Below are 22,036 nucleotides of genomic sequence, written 5' to 3'. Positions count from 1 at the left end.
ACAGAATCACAGGATGGTTTGGTTTGCTATCACCTCATTCCAACCCCCTGCTATGGCCAGGAACACTTCCCACTAGACCAGGTTGCTCCAAGCCCCATCCAGGTTGTTTATTCCTGCAGGAGCTCTGAGTTCAGAGAGTCTTTCTTTTAAAAAAATAGAAAAAGGAAAAAGCTAGTTTTTTTTTTTTTCCTCTCTCCTTGCACGAAATGCAAATCAATAGCTGTTGTATTCACATTCTAACAAGATGTCAAGGAGAAAAGGGTAGCCTTTCATTCAGCAGAGCACACACACACACCCCGAGGGAGGGGACAGGAAGGAGGGAGGAGGCTGCGGGGGCTGCCTGGGGCGGGTGCTGCGGAGAGGGCACGGGGGTGAAAGCCGCAGGCACGGCCGGTTTGGGAGGCTTTCTGTTTCCCTGGAGCCCTCTGTGCCCCTTCCTGCCCATCCCAGAGCTCCTGTTCCCCATCCTGCTCCCTCAGCATCCCTTTCATCCAAACTCTTCTGCTCCCCTTCCAGTGCATCCCAACCCTTCTGCACCTATCCCAGCCCTACTGCACCCATCCTGCCCATCCCAGGGCTTCTGTTCCCCATCCTGCTCCCCTCAGCATCCCTTTCATCCCAACCCTTCTGCTCCTCATCCTGCCCATCCCAACCCTTCTGCGCCCCTTCCTGCCCATCCCAGAGCTCCTGTTTCCTATCCTGCCCCCCTCAGCATCCCTTTCATCCAAACTCTTCTGCTCCCCTTCCTGCCCATCCCAACCCTTCTGCATCCATCTTGCCCATCCCAACCCCTCTGCTCCTCATCCTGCCCATCCCAACCCTTCTGCTCCTCATCCTGCCCATCCCAACCCTTCTGCACTCTTCCAGCCCATCCCAAACCTTCTGCACCCCATCCTGCCCATCCCAACCCTTGTGTACCCCTTCCAGCCCAGCCCAGTGTTCCTCCTCCCCCTTCTCCCCATCCCAACCCTTCTGCCCCCCCACCCTGCCCATCCCAGCACTCCCACTTTGCTCCCCTACACCTCCCAGAGTGAGCAGACACCTCTCAAGGCACCACTTGGGCTCCTTGCAAAGTCACAGCCCTGCAGAGAGGTGCCATCCAATTCCCTGGAATTGCTCTGGGCAGGATGGTCTGTGGGGGTGTGGGATTCTGGGGTTGGGAAGGAGAGTGGAGGTGGCCAGGGCAAGGATGGTCCTGAGCACCTGGAGGAGCGGGGAGATAGTGATCTGTGGCATGGGGTGGTTTGTGGCATGGGGTGATCTGTGGCTCATGATGATCTGTGTTATGGGGTGATCTGTGCCATGAGGTGATCTGTGGGTCATGGTGATCTGTGGGTCATGATGATCTGTGTTACGGGGTGATCTGTGGCACAGGGTGATCTGTGCCATGAGGTGATCTGTGTCATGGGGGGATCTGTGTCATGGGGGGATCTGTGGCTCATGGTGATCTATGGCACATGATGATCTGTGGCACGAGGTGATCTGAGACATGAGGTGATCTGTGGCTCATGGTGATCTGTGGCATGGGATGATGTGTGGCTCATGGCGATCTGTGCCATGAGGTGATCTGTGGCTCATGGTGATCTGTGGCTCATGATGATCTGTGGCTCATGATGATCTGTGGCACAGGGTGATCTGTGCCATGAGGTGATCTGTGGCTCATGATGATCTGTGGCACGTGATGATCTGTGGCACGAGGTGATCTGAGACATGAGGTGATCTGAGACATGAGGTGATCTGTGGCACGTGATGATCTGTGGCACGTGATGATCTGTGGCATGGGATGATGTGTGGCTCATGGTGATCTGTGGCACGTGATGATCTGTGCCATGAGGTGATCTGTGGCATGGTTTGATGTGAGGCTCATGGCGATCTGTGCCATGAGGTGATGCAGGACACTGTAGGGATCGCTCTGGCAGAGGGCAGCAGCCCAGTGGAGGCTGCTCTGGGGTTAGAGCACCCAGGATGGGAGCAGGGATGCTCCTCACGCTGCTCTCCTGTGCTGCTCTGCCCTCTCTCTCTGTCTGTGCAAACCTCTGCTTCACTGAAAACGTGTTATTTCCCCCAGAGACTACTCTGGTCCCAGATGTGAATATGCATTGAGACAGCTGGGGAAAAAAACCTCTGGAAATACACACAAAAATCATGTCTAAATGTGCCCAGCGGAGCAGAATGTCTCCTCTCCGATCGGGGGCTGCCTGTCAAATTTAAATATGCATTTCAGATTCTCTGCTTGATATCGGAAAGCAAACAACCCCAAATATCCCAGAAAAGCTCCACCAGCTAAATACATATTTATACACCTTTTTATTATGTGTCTTGGAAATCAAACAAATGAAACAGGCCAGTGCCTGCTCGGTCCTGCAGAGCTGGTGAGCAGTGATGGATTTGTTTGGCTGATCAAAGCACATTTGTTCCCATTTTGCAGATGGGAAGGTAAAGGCAGCAAGGTACCAAAGGTCTGCTCTGGGGTCACTCTCAGAGCTGTGTTTGGCAATTCAGGTGCCAGCCTAATTGGCCAAAATATATGCAAAGAGAGCAGCTCAGTGTGTGCTGGATTTGGGTAATAATCACTGCCAGGTGAAAAAAGAAAGAAAAAAAAAGCAAATGGGAGAAGTGTGGTGGGAGAAAAAAAAAAAGGAAAAAAAAAAAGTAAGAATGTGTTGTTTTGAAACTTACCCAAATATAGCTTTTCAACTCAGGGTTTGAAAGCAGAGCAACATGTTTGTTCTGAGTCCATCAAACATTTCTGTTAATTAGAAATGATTTCTTTGTTCATTTCCTTTAGTTCCTCCAAGATAACTTTATTTCTTTTTTTTTTGCCTTGGGCGGATTCAGAGCTCGCTGTGTGCATTTGGAGGATGAGCTGCAGCCACAGGGCTCAGCTGAGCCCCAGAGCAGCTCAGTTTCCCCTGGGGACAGATGTCCCTGTCCTGGGCTGGCCAGGGAGGATGCAGCCACGTGCCTGGCAGCCCTGGGAAATCCCAAATGTCTCTTTGCAGCTGTTTTCCCAAAATACTTGCGATGCAAAGGATAAATATGCTTGGTGTCATCTGTTGGGGTGTCATTTAGAGGGAAATTGAGGACAGAAATATCCCTGTCCTCATCCCTGGCTGAGGCAGACACTCTGCTCACTGGTTTTTGCTCCGTGTGATGATTTAGCTCTTTCAGAGGTCAAACAACATAACTTTACCCTTATTAAAGGAATGAAACCCTTAGTCATGTTTTCTTCGGTGCTTTCCTGAGAATGCGGGAGATGGGATGCTTTCAGCAGATAATGTGGAATATGACTGAGCTAAAAGCTTTTGAGAACTTGTGGTTTATTCATGCCAAGTAGAAAATGAAGAATTAATGGTTAAAAGCCATAGGGGTTTGTCCTGGGAGCGTGTGCTTGGCTCCCACCCCTCTTTTTGGGTGAGGACACACCTTCCAGAGCACAAGGGCTTTGTGCTCCAACCCCACTGCTCCTGTTCCTCCCAGTGCTGCTGTGTGAGAAAATAATGCCAGATAAGAGGGATGTGCATGGACGGGGATGTGCTGCTATGGAGTTGTAACAGGTGGGTGAGACAAAAGGGAAAAAAGACCAGAGAGGAGGGAATGATCAGGGGATTGTGGGCTTCAATGCCAGGAGAGCTCTGGCCCCAGCTCTGTGGCAGGGTGTGGGAATTGGGGTTTGTGGATCCACTGTCCTTCCAGAATTCCTGCACCCCAATGCAGAGGGTCCCTTAGCCAGGTGCTCCCTGAGATGATGGTCTGGGGTCTCAAGGGAAAATAACCCAGGAAAATGGGGATGCAGGGGTGGTGAGAACAAGCCCAGGTAGAGGAGAACAGAGACCAAGGCGAGGAGCAGGTGGAACCCTGGGGTGTGGGATGTGGAGGAGTGTGTGGCCACTGGTGCCAGAAAACTGCGGTGGGTTAGCTGGAAATACAAAGTGCTGGGCTGAGAGTTCTCTTGGGCTGGCCTGGAACTCACAAAGAATCCTTTAACCCTGAGTTAGTGGGGAAAGAGATTGTTTTCAGAAAAATGGAAGGTTTAAATTTGTCCTGAAGGATTAAAAAAAACCCCATTTACAGTCTGTTTTTAACAAAGCTGCAATGAGAAATAAGAAACATGTTTTTGGTTTTTTTGTTTAGAAAATGTCAAAAATGAGTACTATTTGTTTTGGAAACTAACCTTTGCAACATTTCTTTTCCTTTTTTTGGCAATGCAGTGAACTCAAGGCCCTGACAGGTGAATGCCTTGGTCTGGAGGTGGCTGTGGGAGGGGGACATGGCAGGGGCAGCTGCCCAAGTCCAGGGATGCTCTGGGCTCAGCAGAGATGTGGGAATGTGCCAGGGAGGGGGCTCTGGGGCTGAGGAAGAAAATTGTGTCATCCTGGAAGGAAAGGAGACCCTGAGGAGAACTCCTTGTTTTGGGATGGTATCAGGTCGGGGGTCTGCAGGAGCAGGTACCCCGAGCTCGGCGGCTTTTGGGGGCTTTGTGAGCTGCTGAAGGGAAAAGAAAACATGTTTCCAGTTGGGATGCACAGGGAAGATTGCTGCCTGGTTTCAGAGATTTTGTGTGAAAAACACCCACTCATGCTAAAAAGCTTGGATTGCTCCCTGGTTTGCCTCAGCAGTAGCAGAGCTGCTGCTGCTTCCTAGTGAGGGGAGCAGAGGGCAGGGTGAGCCAAGGGGCTGAAGCCTGGGGCTGCCCCACCGGCCGGCTCCAGGCTGGGGAAGGAAAAATTCCCCTTTGCAGGTGGCTGGTGCACGAGGAGCTGGTGTGACTGTATCTGTGCAGGGCTGCTCCTGCATCCCGGGGCTGCTCCCTCCATCCCAGAGCTGCTCCCTCCATCCTGGAGCTGCTCCTGCATCCCGAGAGCTGCTCCCTCCATCCTGGAGCTGCTCCCTACATCCCGAGGTTGCTCCTGCATCCCAGAGCTGCTCCCTTCAACCCAGAGCTTCTCCCTCAATCCCGAGGCTGCTCCCTCCATCCCAGAGCTGCTCCTTCCATGCTAGAGCTGCTCGCTTCATCCCGGGGCTCCTGCCTGTGTCCTGAGAGCTGCTCCCTCCATCCCAGAGCTGCTCCCTCTATCCCAGAGCTGTTCTTGCATCCCAGAGCTGCTGCTTCTATCCCAGAGCTTCTCCCTCCATCCTGGGGCTGCTCCTGCATCCCGGGGCTGCTCCCTGCATCCTAGAGCTTCTCCTTCCATCCTAGAGCTTCTCCCTTCATCCCAGAGCTGCTCCTGCATCCCAGAGCTTCTCCTTCCATCCCAGAGCTTCTCCCTTCATCCCAGAGCTGCTCCCTCCATCCCAGAGCTGCTCCTCCATCCCAGAGCTGCTCCTGCACCCCAGAGCTGCTCCTGCACCCCAGAGCTGCTCCCTGCATCCCGGGCACCAGCTGCTGCCGGGAGGGATGCTCGGGGGGTCGATGCCTGCATTTAACTCCCTGGTTGCGGAGCGCAGCCCGCAGGAGAGCGGGAGTGCGTGTGTCAGTCAGCACCCGGAGCCAATGGGTGCCCGGTAGGAGGTCTGCGCTCCCGGTGCACGCACGGAGCCCGCTGCTCCTTCTGCCAGTTGTGCGCGAGTGTGCGTGCGTGTGCAAGGGGAGACCAGGCACGCTGACTGCCTGCTCCCGTCTCTCCCCCTCTCTCCAGCTCGCTAACTCCGTCTCCCTCCCTCTGCAAACATTGGATTTAAACCTGCTCAGAATTCAGCGCAGACGGAAAGCAGCGGCGGCAGCAGCAGCGAGCAGCGAGCCGAGCAGCCGCTCGCCTAGCGCAGCTCCAAGATGAACCATCCTGCCTGCTGGATCGTCTTCACGGCCACCACTGCCCTGCTCTTCATCCCAGGTAGATTTTTCTCAGGCGGATGGGAGGGCAGGGGCTGGGAGATGGGAGAGCCGAGCGGGTTTTGCGCGCACGGAGCCGGCTCCGCGCACATTGTGCACGAACGCGCGCAGCCAGGCGGGTAGGCTGCGAGTTGCTCTGCATCGGGGGATTGCTCAGTGTGCTCCCAGTGAGGGGTTCTGCATTAGGGAATTGCCCAGTGAGCTCCCAGTGAGGGGCTCTGCATCGGGGAATTGCCCAGTGCTTCCCGTGATTGCCCAGTGAGCTCCCAGTGAGGGATTCTGCATCGTGGAATTGCCCAGTGCTCCCAGGGATTGCCCAGTGCTCCCAGTGAGGGGCTCTGCATCGTGGAATTGCCCAGTGCTTCCCGTGATTGCCCAGTGCTCCCATTGAGGGGCTCCAGAGCCATGCTGCACCCCCAGGTGGGCACCGAGCCGCCGGTACCTGAGCGGTGCCCGCACCTGCAGCCCCCGAGCCGGGCAGGGTCTGTCCCCTCCGGGCAAGCTCTGCTCGAAATGATGGGCTCATGCAGTTTTTTTCCCTTCAGAGTTGGGCACCTGCTGTGCCCTCCCTCTTCTGAGCGCTGTCGTGCCGTTCCCTGCGCTGCCCTCATCCGTGCATTCCCGATTCCTGCCGGGCAAACTCGGTGCCTTCCCCTCCAAAGTGGAGATGAGCCCCCCGCCCCAATCCAGGCGCTCGGGGAGGCCGTGCCCGTGCCGCAGCCTCGCTGAACTGTTTGGATGGCTCCCGAAATGAAGGCTGGCCTCGTCCCCCCGGCTCCGGGGGCGATGCTGGGGCTGCATCCAGCGCTGGCTCCGCGCTGGTGCTCGCGGGGCAGCGGGCGCTGCATCCAGCCAGGGCGATGGGGGCGGAGAGCAGAGCTGACCGCCGCGGGGAGGAAGTCACCGGCGTGTTTTTGATGATGATGTGCACTTTTAGCAGCTGGGGAGATTGTCATCCGTGTGCGAGCAGATGGGGGACTGGGTGTCGAGCTGGGATCCGATGTTAACCCAACGTTGTGTTTTTCGTGACTGCCAGGGAGGGTTCTGTTGCACCCAGGAGGGCAGAGAGAGGCAGGGATGTGATTCCAGCAGCTGAACCACACACGGGCTGTGAGGGCTTGGTGTGGGTGGCAAGAGGGTGAGGCTGGCAGGGGAGAGGTTACTCGCGTCACATCTGGCAAACAGCTCTGCCCACAGCAGGGCTGAACAGGAGGGTTCTTGGGTTAGAACTTGCTTGTGGAGGCTTGTGCCATGGGACCAGCCACATCCTGGGTTCCTGTGGAGCTGCCACACTGCAAACTGAGCTGATCAGTGGGCACAAGGTCCCCTGGAATGGGCTGGGTACCCCTCTGTGGGCCTAGCTTGAGCCTTGGCTCTTGGGGAGCAGTGGTGTGTGACTTCACCACTCTGGGGAGCAGTGGTGGAGAACCCTTGTCAGCAGAACCTCGAGCTCCTCAGTAGCGCCAGAAACCAAAATGGTGCATCTGTAGTTTAGCACATGAGCATGAGGGCTGTGTGAGCTGCCTGACTTTGAGCATGTAAAGGGTTTTCATTTGAAAATAGATCTTCAGCAGGACAGGGTGGGTGTGCCTGGGGTGGGGGCAGGCGTGCCTCAGCAAGGCTGCTCCGAGCACAGCATTGGCTCTTTCACCCTCCTGCTGGATGAGGTTCTGTGCGTTGGAATTGCAGAGAAATGGATGGAAGCAGCTGTGTGGGCCAAATGGGAGGACGTGTGACACTTGATGGGCTGTCACAGAGATGTCCTTAAGCTGCAGGAGCTGGCAGAAACCTGACAGGGCGCATTTGCTGTTTGCCAGTGCCCTGCTGCACTTTCCTCAGGATGTGGCTGTTTGGGCCAAGGCCAAGGCAAGGCCTGGGCTGGCTCTGGCCCCTGTGTGTGCCAGGGAAGGAAAATGCCCTGCATTTAAGCCCCTGGAAACTTGGGAGAGGCTTCTTGAGCCGCACTTATGCGGTTGTAGCTTTCTCTTCTTATTTCTATTAAGCAGCAATCTCTGCTTTGGCTTTGGATGTTCCCCTGAGCTAAACCAGCCCAGGACTTTGCCTGGCTGGGCTCAGCCCTTAATCCATCAAGCCAAACCCTTCTGCCTGCCTTAGAGGAAGGGAAATACTCTGGGCTGCTGGTGCTTTGCCTTCCTGCCCTGGATTTGAACATCTCCAATCCTTTTTATTTGTGCCTGGCTTGCAGAGGTTGGATGCTTTCCCTCCCTGCCCAACCTGTCCCAGCAGTGATTTCAGTCCTGGTTTCACTGCTGTGGGCTGGAACACGAGTCATGTTGGCAAAGTCACGGATGGCAGAGGGAAGGTGAATGGTCCCTGCTGTCCTTTGGAGCCTGCACCTTCCCAAAGTGTTTTTCTTGGGCTGTTTATTATTCACAGGCACAGTCCCGAAGGTTTTGTGCAGGTGACTCTCCCCTGGGATATGCAGAGGCTGTTTCTGAAGTGCAAACTCTTTTCCTTTCCGTTTTTATCCGAATCCTGCGGGAGTTTCACACGGGGTGGTTAAAGTGAGAAGGGAACCTGCTTTTAGAAGGTGTAATTAGAGTGAAGGGAAACATCACAACTTGAAGGCTCCTGCAGAAAATAGCATCGCAAAGTTATTATTAGCTGTAATAGCTTATTTGCCAGTTTTTCCTCTTTCTCCTGCTCCCACCTCTGTCTTTCCCCCTTTTCTCTTATTTTTGTTAGGAAAGATGCATTTTCCCCATTGGGCCTTGTGCCATCTTGTTACCAATTTACTCTCGTGGAATCTAAAGACACGAAAGGTTAATGCAATAATGAAACCCTGACCCCTCCGGTCATGGAGACTGTCTTACTCTGCAGCTTTTTACTTCTTTGTAAGACAAGTTTCTATCTAAAATAATTTGGAAGCCTTAATGCTGTTGTCATCTGGAGCCTTGGGGGAGGCGGGTTCCTGGACAGGGGTTGCTCTCTGAGGTGGGAAGGATGCTGAGGGTTTTTAATGAGTCCAGCACTGCAGGATAGGGAGGTGAGTGGGTAATTTAATTGCCAAGCTGTTGGCAAATGCTTTGAACTGCTGGGCATTGTGGGTGCTGCTGGTCTGAGATGAGGGTGGGCTGTGATGGGGAATGAATTTGGGGCAGGGGGGGCATCGTTGTCTGAGCTGCAGTCACAGGGTGACATCATGGCTCTACAGGTGGCAAAAATCAATGCTCATCAGCCTCTTCAGACATTTATATCGCTGCCTTTGCAGGCTGGGGGAAATTACTTGTCATGGCAGTGGTCAGAAAATCTGGCACTGCAGGGGGAGATGGACAATCCTGTTTTTCACTGCTCCAGGATCAAGGTGAAGCTTGCAGAGCTTGGGGCGTCCCCCAGTGTGCCACTGTCACCCTTGCACCCAGGACCTGCTTTCTGCATCCTCCCAGAGACACTGTGTGACTTCATCCTTGCTGGGGCAGCCTGGCTTTGGCGGTGGTTGTAAAACCCATCTAAATTTACAAAACAGACATTGCAGGCATTAAAAAACACCCTCCCATCCCCTCCTAAAGGGGTTCCTGCTGCAGGAGCTTGCTTTTCCTGCTGCCTGTGACACGACTGTCACCTCTCTCTGGTGAGGGATGCTGGGCTGGTGGAGGGCTGCTGATCCCTGCGACTAAGCCTGAGAATAAGTACCTGGAGCACATTAGTTCTGCTTTAGTGTCATTTCAATATGAGCAAGAGGGGCTTAAAGGGATTTTCTGTGCTCTCCCAAAGGCTGGGGAGAGGTGTGGATCAGGCGCTGCAACCATCAGTCTTCCAGGAGGAGTCAGGGAGGCTGGGGAAGGTGTCCCAGCAGGATGGGATGTGAGCCCAAAAACATCATCTGGGCTTCCTCTGCCTCTCCCCGAGGCTTGGCCTGTACTTTCCCTGCCAGAGGGTGATTTCTCCATCTCCTGGCTCCCAGTACAGGGAGAAGGTTGGCGCTGGCTCTTAGAGGATGCTTTAATTCTGCTGGGGAGGAGCAGCATCACTGTCATTTCCAAACGATGTGGGGAGAGGAGGCACGCACAGCTCTTGCTCCGTGCAAATCCCCCCCCTCTGGTGCAAGTTCCCAGAAGAATTTGCCCTGGGGGCTGTTGGGTTTCGCGGTCGGTGGCTCTGGCGGCTGCCTTTCAGGATGCCCCAAAGTGCTGAACCTTGCTTTGCATTTTCCAGCAGCTTCTCTTTGACAGCCTCTCCTTTGTGCATTCCGTGGTTGCAGACGGCCGGGCGGAGGAGCTTTTGCTGGTGCGAATCCCTGTGAAAAACTGAAAAGGGAGAGATGTTTCAAAGGCACCGATGGGAGCTCTGTGCCTTAACTGGCGCCTTTGAAAATCTTCTCCAAAGGCTTGAATATTTGGTTATGGCGAATTTTGAGCTGCATAAACAGCTGTGTTCATATTTTACAGTTGAATATGAAATTCGGAGTTTGTGCTTTGCTTGGTAAGAAACAAAAGTCACTGAAGGGGGCTGTTGGGGTGCTGTGATGAACCCCGATAGGTTTGGGGGGGGACAGGGAACCAAGGAGGATCCTTCTGCTGCAGTCAGGTGGGGATAGAGCAAAACTTGTTGGATTTTATCTGTAATCTCCTTCACAACCCTGGGGTCACCCTCAGTTTTCAGCCCTGCCTTTCCCCTCCCCAGTCAGGCAAAGCTGGGCACTGATCCTGAGCCCTTCTTACCTTCTGAGCATCCCCTGAGATGCTCTCAGCTGCTGGCATGTGCAGGATGGGGAGTGATTTCAGCTGTCACACTCCTCCTTTTTGTTTAAACTTAAAAATAATAACAGCTTTGCTGCAAATCTCCTTGCCTCCCAGTCATCTTTCCCTAATGAAGGCACGGTACTTATAATTACCAATGCAGCAACAGCACATAACAGAGGTGGCTTTGACACTTGCTGCTCCGTGGGTGGGTTTTTTCAGGGAGCTCCTTTTCGTTTCATGCTTAGAGAGAAGAAATGCTTTCCTCGCTTCTCCAAAGCTCTGGGATTGTGTTTTCACCCTCTGTGGGTGCCCAGGCAAGGTGGCTTTTCTGGTGGGAGTGGCAGGGGATGTGTCACCCTTGTGAACACCCTTGTGTCACCCTTGTCAGTGGATGGACATGTGAGCCCAGGTGGGGCTGAGTGGGAGCTGGGGGATTCTCCTTCTGATCCCAGGTTAGGTTCAGACAGCATGGCATGGCTGAGGGCAGTGGTTTGGGATGCCCAGGTGCTGCAGGGACCCATCAGTGACAGAGCCACCCCCTTGGGAGGAGCTGCTTTTGGGAAGTGGAACCTGTTGTGCCTGTGCAGCAGAGTCATGTGCGCCGGGGACACGTGTGAGATGAGGCAAGGAAGGGGGGAAAAAGAGGAGATATTTTTAGGTTTACTTTTCTGTGAATTCAGCGCTAGTGAAAAGTGCTGGATTGACTGCTCTGGAGGCTGAAGCAAAGTGCAGGGAAGGGTAGCCCAGGACAGCTTCTCTATGAGCTCTTCAGGAGGGGATGGTGGGACTGGACCTCATCCGCTCAGGCTGCCTGGACAGCAGCACCATGGGAGATGTCTGTGATGTCGAGCAGAGCTGGTGCACTCGTGGGGTTCCCCAGTGGGTCTGGAATTCCCAGAAGGGCATCTGAGGTTACCTGTGCTCCACATGGCTTTGTCCTATGTGATTCACCCCATGGGTTGCTCCTCCTGGCTCCTCAGCCACGTAAGGACCAGCTGACCCTGCAGCAGGAGGTTTGGACTTCCTTCTGCCACTGCCTTTTCCAGTAACCACACTTCCCAGGCATATGTATTCCCATGCTTTTTTGCTGAGCATGGAAGAAGAGGTCTTCACATGTGCCTTTGGCCCTCAGAGCAGCTCCAAACTGGTGAGACTGGGCTGAGCCAGGCTGTGCCCTGTGTGTTTTCTGAGCAGTGTCCCCCTGCTGTCCCCTGCCAGCCCTTTGCCTCCTCTCTCCCAACTGTTTACTTCTGGCTTTTGTTTCCTGGACTTGTTGCTATGCATGCAGCATGTGGAAGGAGCTCCAGCGAATATAGGCCACACTTTGATTGTTCAGCAAGCTGGAAAATGATGATTATAATTTTTGACAGAAAGGAAGGGAGGGGGAAGGAGATCTCTGGGCTTTCAAATCTGCTCTGTCATAAGCAGGATCTTGCAAGGGCCTTCTGATGACTTCTCCCGCCCCAAAGGAAATGGAGTTTGCATAGCAAGAGGGGTTAGAGGAAAAATTCCTCTCTCTGCAAGGACGAAGTGGCACTTCTTTCACCAAGCCTTCCACCTCGTGTGGCGGTCCTGTCACAGAGCATCAGCCAAATGCGGTTGTTGTTGGCCAATAGTTGACTGGGAAGCATCCAAGAGAAACCTTGATGCTGCTAAAAAAATCCTCCTTCCTGTTAGAGCAGCACAGAGGTGCATGCCTTGGATTGCAGAGGTGCTGGCAGAGCAGTGCCCATAGCACCAGCCCTGGGAGACATGGGTGTTGAAGTGAAAGCCAACCTGGAACTGTCTGGAAGCTCCAAAGACTTCTCCCAAAGGGGCAGCTCCATTTGGGGCCGCACCAGCAGGGGATTTGTCTCATCACAGTCCAGACTGGCAGCAGAGCCCATGGAGATGTTGGCTGCTCCTGCCCCTTCCCAACTCATTGCTCTGTTGGCATCACCTGCACAGAGCCCTCGAAGGATCTCCCCATTTATTTGTTTTATTTAATGGCGTTGGCTAATTTCCACTTCCATTTTTTTTTTCCTTTTTTTGTGTGGTTGTTTATTTTAATGCGATCACTCCTAATGAGGCTAATGACATTTAGTCTCCGTGGCGGCGCATTTTAATTTGGTCACCGAAATGTCAGCGCGCGGCAGCCTCCTCCTATCTCCCCGTGACAAAAGGCACCTCAGACAAAGGGGCCCTGTCCCCGGCTGTCCCTCGCCCTCCTTATCTCCATCCTCCCAGGGACGGGCCAGCACTTCTGGCAGAGCCACCTCCTGCTATCCCCATCTCTGCTGGCACCAGGGGAGCGGGTTTGGGCGCCAAGGGCTGCGAGGAGGGAAACTCACAAACTCGGGATTTTCAGGCGAGCCAGCGCCACGTAATTAATCAGATGTCAAAAGCTCTCAGCAAAGTTAGCTTTGATCGGCGGGGAAATCTGTCAAATAGGTCGTTCTGCTGCCCCCGGTGCTTTTCTGTCTCGCTCTGCCCATAAGTCTACCTGGCACTTCTCCTTTCCATGGCAATGTTGGGAATTTCCTAGAGCAGGGTAGGACTTTCCTGCTTGGAAAGCTGGTCCAGCTTCTCCTTGCCTGCACCAGGCTGGTGCCATGGGCATTTCAGGGCTGGAAATGGGAAAAGGGGAGAGGGCTGGAGTGGAAGTTATAGATATTTGGGGAGGTTGAGGTGCTCAGATGTTGTGTGTGAATTTGGAGAGGGCTCTGGTCCAAGCAGGGGGGTCAGGAGCAGCCTAAACCCCATTACCTTTGAGCTCCACCTGGGGTCACAGGTGGCTGCACTGGAGAAGTGGAAACTTCTCTGCCTTGTGTTGTACCCAAATCTCTCAAGGTGCTGGACCTCAGAAGCCTGAGCCCATTTTGCTTAAGAATGAGTCCTTTTTTCTGCAATCTGGGTCCAAATGCAGCTGAATTTGATCTGTTCTCCTTTGATCTGTTCCTCCCTCGCTATTCTATGTACCAGGAATGGATGAAGATTAAAGTTTGCAGTTTCTGAGCAAACTAGGTTACTCATCACTGCACGATACCCAATTACCTGCTGATACCTCAGGAGTGAGAAGGTATTGATCTTGCTTGGATTTGAACTTGTTGAACCAAAGACTCTGGATATTTCAAATCCGTTGTGGAGGACGTGCCATTTCCTTCAGGAATCAAAGAGGGATGCAGGCTGTGTTTCTGCACCACGTGGACTGTGGGAGGTGGGTGTCTCCTCTCTGTCACAAGGGAGATGACCATAAGTGATAAATAATATTGTCTGTACCCTCCACAGCACAGGAGGGATGCAGACGTAATGACTTTTGTGTTATGCCTGGGAATATCTCAATTTTGCTGGGAAGAAGTCCTCAGAAGCTGATTTTTGCTTCACATGGGTGGGTTTTCTGTGCCCTCTCTGCTCACCACATCTTTGTGAGCACTGCAGGCTGCAGAAGTGCCTTTGATGGCATCCCCTGCGTCTGCCTTCCTCCTGTCTGTTGTGTTCCCAACCAGAAATAGCCCATCAATTCAAAAGAAACACGAAAATTCTTCCAAAATTACCTGGTGAGACGAGGCCGGGGGGCCTGGATCAAAACCTTTATTACTGAAACTCAGTGATATCAGGTCTCACTCTTACACAGTGTTTGTTTCCAGCAGATCTTAAAATAATTCACGGAGAAGAGAAATTTCATTGTACCTGTTTTTGTAGACAGGGGAGCCAAGGAATAAAGAGGGAAAATGACTTGCCCAAGGCATGTGCAGAGACAAGTGTTAAGAGACGTGTCCTTGCTGTAACTCCAAATCTGAAGTGCGTTTTTCCTTGTGAAACAGTGGAGTCCCTGCTTTGAGAAACACAGAAGAAACAGAGCGGGATCAGTACATTAGGTGCTAAAATCCCTGTGCTGGGCTGGCAGGGAGCTGGAGCACCACCAGGCTCTTGAACCTGCACTTGGATGCCCCAGTTTGTGTCCTGGCAGGAGAGTCTGTACCACAGTTCAGGCAGTGATGTCTGGAAGAAGGAAAATGTGAATTCATGATCGGCCTGGCTTTGTGAGTGGAGGGGCACCCTCTGCTCCTCTCCAGGCTGTCAGGAGGGCAGCACGTGATTGATCCCCCTGCCCTTTCACGTTGCATCTTTGCCTGTCCTTCCCCCGAGGCTGGAGAGTGATGATCCCGGAGCTGAAAGGAAGCGACCAACAGAGGAGAAATTCTCAAGCACGCTCTTCACTCAGCCCTCGGTCTCCAGATGGAAACGCTCTTTGGAATTTCAGGGAGAGCGCACATTTGTCGTGTCAGCGCCTGCCCTGCGCTGCAGCATCCTCCGGCCGCTGCCTCTGCCAGCCTCTCCGGATCCTCGGGACACTTTATCTTTATAAAGTCGCAATAAGTGGACAGTATAATATATTTCACTTTTAATAAGGTGTTGCCAGTTGCACACACTCTGCAGAGCAATTAGTGTCAAAGGCGGCTAAGCAATGGCGGGGCGCCGTAATTCCGCTGTTTACCGGCCTGCAGGATTTATGGGCAGTGCTGGAGGAGCCGCGGCCACGGCTTGGCTGGAGGCACAGGAGGGGCCGTGCACTGGCTTGGGAGCCACGCTCGGAGCTGCTCTGAGTCGTGGAACTCTTGGGAGAGAGGCAGGAATGAGCCACTGCTTTGTTGTGGTGCCCCCCACCCCAGTTCTGGGATTCCGAAAGGAGGTGCTGAGCCTGCTCGGATGTGCCTGCCAGAATTTTGGGCAGTTGCTCAAAATTCAGACTAGGGAGGACCCCCTTGCTCTTTGGGTATTGGCATGAGAGGCAGAGCTTTGCCACGTGAGGTTTTGCTCATCAAGGAAGGGAATCATGGAATCACAGAATGGATTGGGTTGGAAGGGACCTTAAGATCATCCACATCCTTCCTATCTTTCACTAGGCCAGGTTGGCTGGCTTTGAACATCTCCAGGGATGGGGAGAAGTCTGGAGAAGTCTCCAGTGTCTGGATTAAAGGCAGCCTCTGGGCTTGGTTAGCACATGGGCATTGTGCTGATGGTCTGACCAGTCGGGTGGAGACAGGACAGGAGAGGGGAATTTTCAGGTTTGGGGGAGGCTTTTTTGCATCCTCACATCCTGTAAGGTACCTGGATGGTGAGGGTATCCAGAGATGGTGGGGGACCCTACTCAGTGGTTCTGCTTCCCAAAAGAGTAACCCCATTTTCTCTCCTGGGCATCTAGGACTTCTTACTTCAGCTTTTAAATTTTTTTTTTTTAGCATCAGGGCATGTTGGGTAAAGAGTTTCAGTGAGCTCAGCTCAGAAAAGTGCTTATCCCTGCCTCCTTCCCATGAACTGAACATTCCTGCTTTTGTCTGGGGACTCTCTGATCATCACAGGCTGTACTGTGCAGTTTTTGTAAAGTCAGTCCATGTGCTGATCTCACTGCTGAGGCTGTCAGGCAGCTCCACCATCCTGCCAGAGCCCTCCTACCCAGATCTGACCAGGCTCATCCTGCCATTCATATTTCTAGAGGCTTGACCCGCAGTCCTTGGCTTTGTGGGAGGACAGAAAGTGGTGTCACACCATGAGTGGAGTGGAGGGAGGTGCTGCTGTTCCTAATGGCTGGATTGGGCTGCAGATGCTGCAGAGTCAATCCAGCCAGGGTCTGCTGCTGGGAGGCAAATTCAGTTTGTGTCAGATGTGTGGGATGTGGTTCTGAGGGTCTGGAATCAGCCCTGTGGGGACTGTGCACACACACACAGCCTCTAACGAGCGAGGTGCATGCCAGGGATGCAGCGCTGGCTTCTGCATCCCTCATCTCCGGCTGCCATCAGCTCTGCACACCTGAACCTGCACCTCTCCTGCCATTTGCCACCCCTGCCCCAGGGGATGCCTTCACTCCTGGAGGGATCAGCCCCAGAATTTGGGTTTTGGAGCCAGCACAGTTGATATTGCTGAGCCCATGCCCCTGCCCGCTCCCCCTTCCCCACCCCCTGATTCTCAGTTCAATAAAGTCCCAGTTTCTTGGGTTTGTTCTCCGAATTGAAAGCCTTCCATTTTCACACCTCTGTAATTGGTGCTATCTGTTGAGAGAAACTCTGCAACTCCAGCCAGCCAGGGTCAGGAGGAGCTGAATTGAATTAAAAGGAGCAGAAATTGGTTCGAGGTGGGCAGAGGGCCTCAGGGAGAACTATGCAATTTCTCTCCTCAGGGCTCCTGATGAGCAGAGCAAGCAGCAGCTTCCCATCTCTGCCCGTGGGGGGCTGACACTGGCCCACCCACACCTTAATCTGCACACTGAGGTGGGCATCTCTCAATTGAAAACAAGGAAATGAAACCCAGCATCTCCTCCTTTTATCTGGCCAGCAGGCCAGGGCTCTGCTCCTCTGGCTCCTTGGCCAGGATGCTGACAACTGTCACTGAAATGACCTTGCTGTGATTAAATACAGCAAGAAGTGATGTTTTTAATGAAAAACTAAAGCACTGATACAAGCTGATGGCTGGGAGATTTGAGGTGCTGTGTGTTAATCCTACCTGTATCTCAACCCCAGATTGAAAACTCCTTGTGCTGTTGGACTGAGTTAAGGGCAAGCATCTTGGCCTTTGGATCATGGTTCCCCGGCTCAGTCTCTTCTGGCTTAGGCTGGTGTAAAACCACAGAAACTTCAGCCAAAGCCAGAGGATTTATAGCCCCGTGGTAAAGCTAAGGATGGAGAGTGTGCTGGGAAGTGCCAGGTCTGGAGTTGTCTTAGGGGAATAGATGTGATGCTTACAGCTCTTAAGGAGCTGCTTGGAAATTTTCCCACATTTTTTTTTTCCCGTGAAAAATGGTTTTTTTGTTATCTTCGCTCACTGAGTGTAGGAGCACTCTTTGCTTGGCTCTGGGAAGCTTGCTTATCTTGAGGATGCTGTTTCTAGGAGCAGGAGGAGACCCATTTGAGGAAGGGAGTGCTGTGACCTCTGATCCCCATGCTGCCCTTATCCCTCAGCCCACACAGAGTTCTTCTTCCCCAGGCCAGGCTGGGCTGGTTTTTTCTTTTGCAGCTCTTCTAGTGGGTGTACAATTAGTTTTTATAAGGGATTTGGCCCCAGGTCTTCCCCAGCCCAGCTAAATGTCCTTGGCTTTTCAGAACCAGAGCCGCTCTTGCTTTGGTGCTGGCTTGGTGAGCACTCAGAGTAGAGTGGCTCCAACAGGACAGCGCAGAGAGGGGGAGATATTTCAAATGGTGAAATTTCAGGCAACAAGGGAGCAATTTTCCACCCACTTCTGAGCTGGAGCAGAGCCCTTCCAGTCTCCCTTTCTGTTGCTCCCCAGCTGGGCTGGCACCAGGGATGTGCCATTTATTGGAGGCAGTGAGAAGGCACGTGGCCAAGGTAGCCTTGCAGGATGCCAAGCGCGGTGCCCTGCCTGCCCAGCTGTTTGGAGGATATCCCCAGCCCCATTTTTCCCCCCAGGGGACTCAGTGCTCGTGGCCTTGCTGTCCCCTGCTCCTGTCCCCGGGCAGCAGAGGGGACAGTGGCACAGCTGGAGCTGGCAGAGCGCCCTCGGCCCCTGTTCTGCCTCTCTCGTAATTTATACAAGCGCAGGCCGATGTTCCCTTTTAAATTGACAAAGGCAGAGACTGGAGCCCGGGAAGCCCTCTGACCCCGGAGCCCTGGTCCATGAAAATTACAGGCGCTGTACAGCGCGTTTCCTCTTGATGTACTTGCAGTGGGGAGATGCTGGTTAATTTGCCAGGACTCAGAGGTGACCCGGGTTTAATAAAGAGGATTAATGGATTTGAGCTAAAGGTCTCGGCTGTTTGGAGCTGATAGCCTTCTCCTTCGAAGACACTCTGGCAAGGCACGGCTCAGCCTCCTGCGGGGAGAGGTGGGGGCAGCTCTGCTGGAGGAGCAGTGCAGGGCATTGCCTCGGGGTTAATTAGCAAAGCCAGGTACCCTGGCCCATCTCCCCGGGCTGGGCAGTGCTGCTGGGAGGCTGCCAGCCTGCCCTGGGTCCTGCCTGTCGCTGCTCCAGCAGAGCTGCCCTGGGGTGTCCCCTTCCCACCTCTGGGACACCTGTGCCACCCCTTAGGAGGGGACATGACCGGGTGAAGGGCATGACAGCTGGGACACAGAGCTTGTGCAATGCTTTCTGCTCCAGTTTTGGGATTGGATGCTGAATTTGGGCTCAGACCCCTTGTTTCAGCAGCTTTCCCTGTGGATGGTTTAGGATGGCAGTGCCCTCCAACCAGTGGATGCCAATGGCAGTGCTGGCCTTACTGAGAGGAGTGTGTGCTTTGTACCAACTTTGGGGATTTACACTCTTCCCTGGGGAGGACAGACAGGGTTTTAGGGATGGATATGGTCACACCAGCTGACCCTACAGTGCTGGGCAGCTGGGGAGCAGCAGCAGAGGTGGTTTGGCTCAGGGCTGGACCCTGAGTGGTGTCACAGCTGGGTGTAGGGACTGAGGGAGGATGCAGAGGGAGTTCCTCACCTGGAGGATGCCCATGTGAGGTGTGAGTGGTGGCAGGGCTGTAGGGGACAGGAGCAGCCTGAGGGCAGTTTGTCTCAGCACATCCACACTGCTCTGTGCCCTGGAGTCCTCCTGTTCCCACAAGGGCTAAGGACAGTCCTGTGGGAAGGATGGCAGGAGTGACTGGCTGCCAGGGGCTGTGATGGGGAAGAGGCTGAGCTGAGCTGCTGCCATACCCCCCTGCTCTGCCTTCCCACTTAGTGTTCCCAGCACGCAGAGAGCAATGAATTCCCCGTAGCGTCCCGCTCCCTGGCCCTGGAGTCTCTGGCGATATTCCCGTAATAAGTGAGTGGAGTACTTTGGACAGGAGCAGCCAGGGACCGGGCCAGTTTCCCTGCCGGGAAAATGCATGCACGATCAATGCAATCAACTTACCCTTCAGGTCCTTTTTGGGTTGGATGGAAGAGATGCTCTGACTGAAACCCATTTATTGAGTAGAGAAGGTGCAATGGAATTACAAGCTGTAGCTTTTATCAGCTCCTGGCTTCTGCCTTGTCTTTACCTTATCCAACAAAATGCTGAGTGTTATGAAGCATTATTCTCTTAAAACCCCATTACTCCTCATTTCAGAGGGGTGTGGAAGCACTCAGTGATTCATCCTTTGCCAACTACAGGTGGAAGTGTTCAACAGGAGGTCCTGGCATGGAGCTGAGTCATATTTAAAGTATTATTTATCCCTCTAGGGCTGGGCACTGACCTCTCTTAGCTCTCTTGCTCACCAGGGAATTCCAAGTGAACAACTCTCTTGCAGAGCTGAGCATCAAGTCAGAGCCAGAACCATTTGTGTTCCTCCCAGTGCATCCCACAGCTCTTTAGGACAGGAAGGGAAGGTATTTAATGTATCATGGAAAAATTAAGTCCAGAAGCTGGAATGGATGATTCAGCAAGTGCACTTAAGGGTGATGCTCTGTTATAATGGATATAGTGGAAACCCTGGAGGGAATTTGTAGAGATGTCCATGGCTGCACAAACTCTGAGTATCATTAGGAGTGAGGTCAAATTTTTCCCATCTGTGCATGTGCTTTGGTCACTTTGGGCTGATGCTGGCAGTATTTTTTTGTCTGGATAGTGCATGACTCATGGGGGATTTCTCCCTCTATAAACAAGCCTATTTTCGAGTAGCTGCTGAAATGGAAAAAAAGGAAAAATAAGCCCAGAAATTGTGAGTTTGCTCTCATTTAATCTCTTTAAACCAGCCACCACAGAGGTCAGGGCAAGAGCCTGTCAGGCAAATAATCTTTAATGCTCACAGGCGGCCAGGGCTTGGGGTTTATTTCACTCCAGCTTCCTCCAGCAAGAACCATCACCTGCGTGCCATCCTCTTCCTCAGGCACCATGCATTGCGCTCCTGGCACGCTGTGTCCCTGCCTGCCACGGTGTCCCTGATGTGCCACCAGCAATCTGGCCAATGGCTTTGTGCTCCTTCCTTGAATCCAGGGGGCCGGGCACCAAATTTAGCCGAGTGGTAGCTGGGCAAAGAGTCTATTTCAGTCAGTGCTGGGGACTGAGCGTGCAGAGCGCAGCGCTCCCATCCCGCAGCTCCTTCCGAGGCTGCGTCCCAGGAATGCCCTGGCTCTGGATGTGGAGAGCTGGCATGTGGAGAGCCAGGGTGCAGAAAGCCAGGGTGCAGAGAGGTGGGGTGCAAAAGCTCTGGATGCAAAGAGTCAGAGTGCAGAGAGCCGGGGTGCAAAGGCTCTGGATGCAGAGAGCTGGGGAGCAAAGGCTCTGGATGCAAAGGTTTTCGATGCAAAGGGTCTGGATGCAAACAGCCACTTTGCTCTGGATTCAGAGAGCTGGGATGCAAAGGCTCTGAATGTAAAGGCTCTGGATGCAGAGAGACAGAGTGCAGAGAGTCAGGAACAAAGGCTCTGGATGTAAAGAGCTACTTTGCTCTGGATGCGGAGAGTCGGGACGCAAAGATTCTGGATGCAGAGAGGCACTTTCCTCTGGATGCAGAGAGGCAGGGTGCAGACAGCTGGGATGCAGAGGCTCTCGATGCAGACTTGGGATGCAGAGGCTCTGGGTGCAGAGCTGGGATGGAAAGGCTCTGGATGCTGAGAGCTGGGGAGCAAAGGCTCTGGATGCAAAGGTTTTCGATGCAAAGGCTCTCAATGCAAAGAGCCACTTTGCAGTCAGGTCAGGCTCTTTCCGCTCTCCTCAGCCCTCGCCGAGGACCTGGGGGTGCCTCAGCGGGGTCCCCCCTCTGCAGCGGGGCCTCGCAAATGAGCGCGGCCGCACCGGGGCTGCTGCTGCCGGAATGCATTCAGCCGGCATTGTCTTCCCTGCGCCCCGCTCCGCCTGGAACGCATCCCCGCCATCGCCATGTATTATTTAGCTCGGCGCTGGAGATGCTGTTTGCGGGAAGGAGCCGGGCAGAGCATCCGCAGCTCCGGGTGTTGCCTGGCGAGCGAGCAGAGCATCCCCGTGCTCCGACCCTCCAGCCCTGCGCTGCTTTTCCCGGGAGAGCTCTCATCCCGGGCAGCAGACCTAGCGCGAAATTGCTGCTCACCCCTGCAGCAGGAGATTTAATTATCATTAGCTGAGCTTGCACAGCTCCACGTGCTGTCGTGCAGCTGCAAGTTTAGCTGGGCTTTTTAAAAATCCAGCTGTGATATGTTTAATTTTTTCCCCCCTCCCTTCTTTTCCCCCCTGTGTTTTTATTCTTTGCCTCGCACAAAAGCTTTGCTTTTATGTTTTGGGTCAGTTTGGCAGCCTCTGAGCACAGTGCATGCTCAGAAAGGGCAGAAAATTAGTATTTCAAGGATTGCAGCCAGGCAGAGCAACCTGTGGGCAGGTTTAAAATATGCAGGTCCCATTCCCAGGGATTGAGCAGTTTTTGCAGGATTCGGTGTTTATTTTGTACCTTAACAATTTACACTAGGGGAAAAGGAAAAAAAAAAAGAAGTGCTAAAAAGTCCCCTTTGTCTTGGGAACAGGGGTCAGGGTCATGGTAGGTGTGAGAGGAAGGAGAGAGATCCCCAGGGAATTTCCCCCTGTGGGCTGGAAAAGTCAAACTCCCTGAATTGTCCAAGATTT

The 22,036-nt window shown here is 53.4% G+C and overlaps 1 protein-coding gene across 2 annotated transcripts in view; it reads left to right on the top strand.

Moving 5' to 3' along the window:
• The first annotated feature begins 5,536 nt into the window (after positions 1–5,536).
• Positions 5,537–22,036, top strand: part of LOC131093967 (opioid-binding protein/cell adhesion molecule homolog) — a 309,438-nt gene continuing 292,938 nt past the window's right edge. The window contains exon 1 of one of the 2 annotated variants that reach the window (XM_058041411.1): positions 5,537–5,834. In XM_058041411.1, coding sequence (XP_057897394.1) covers positions 5,774–5,834 — 61 coding nt within the window. In that variant the 5' untranslated portion in view covers positions 5,537–5,773. The remainder of the gene's footprint in view (positions 5,835–22,036) is intronic. The other variant, XM_058041409.1, reaches the window with a different exon arrangement.

Source organism: Melospiza georgiana, chromosome 27, assembly GCF_028018845.1.
Source record: "Melospiza georgiana isolate bMelGeo1 chromosome 27, bMelGeo1.pri, whole genome shotgun sequence".
NCBI lineage: Eukaryota > Metazoa > Chordata > Aves > Passeriformes > Passerellidae > Melospiza > Melospiza georgiana.
Note: the sequence above shows the minus strand (reverse complement) of the source record. Positions and strands in the feature narration are given on the sequence as shown.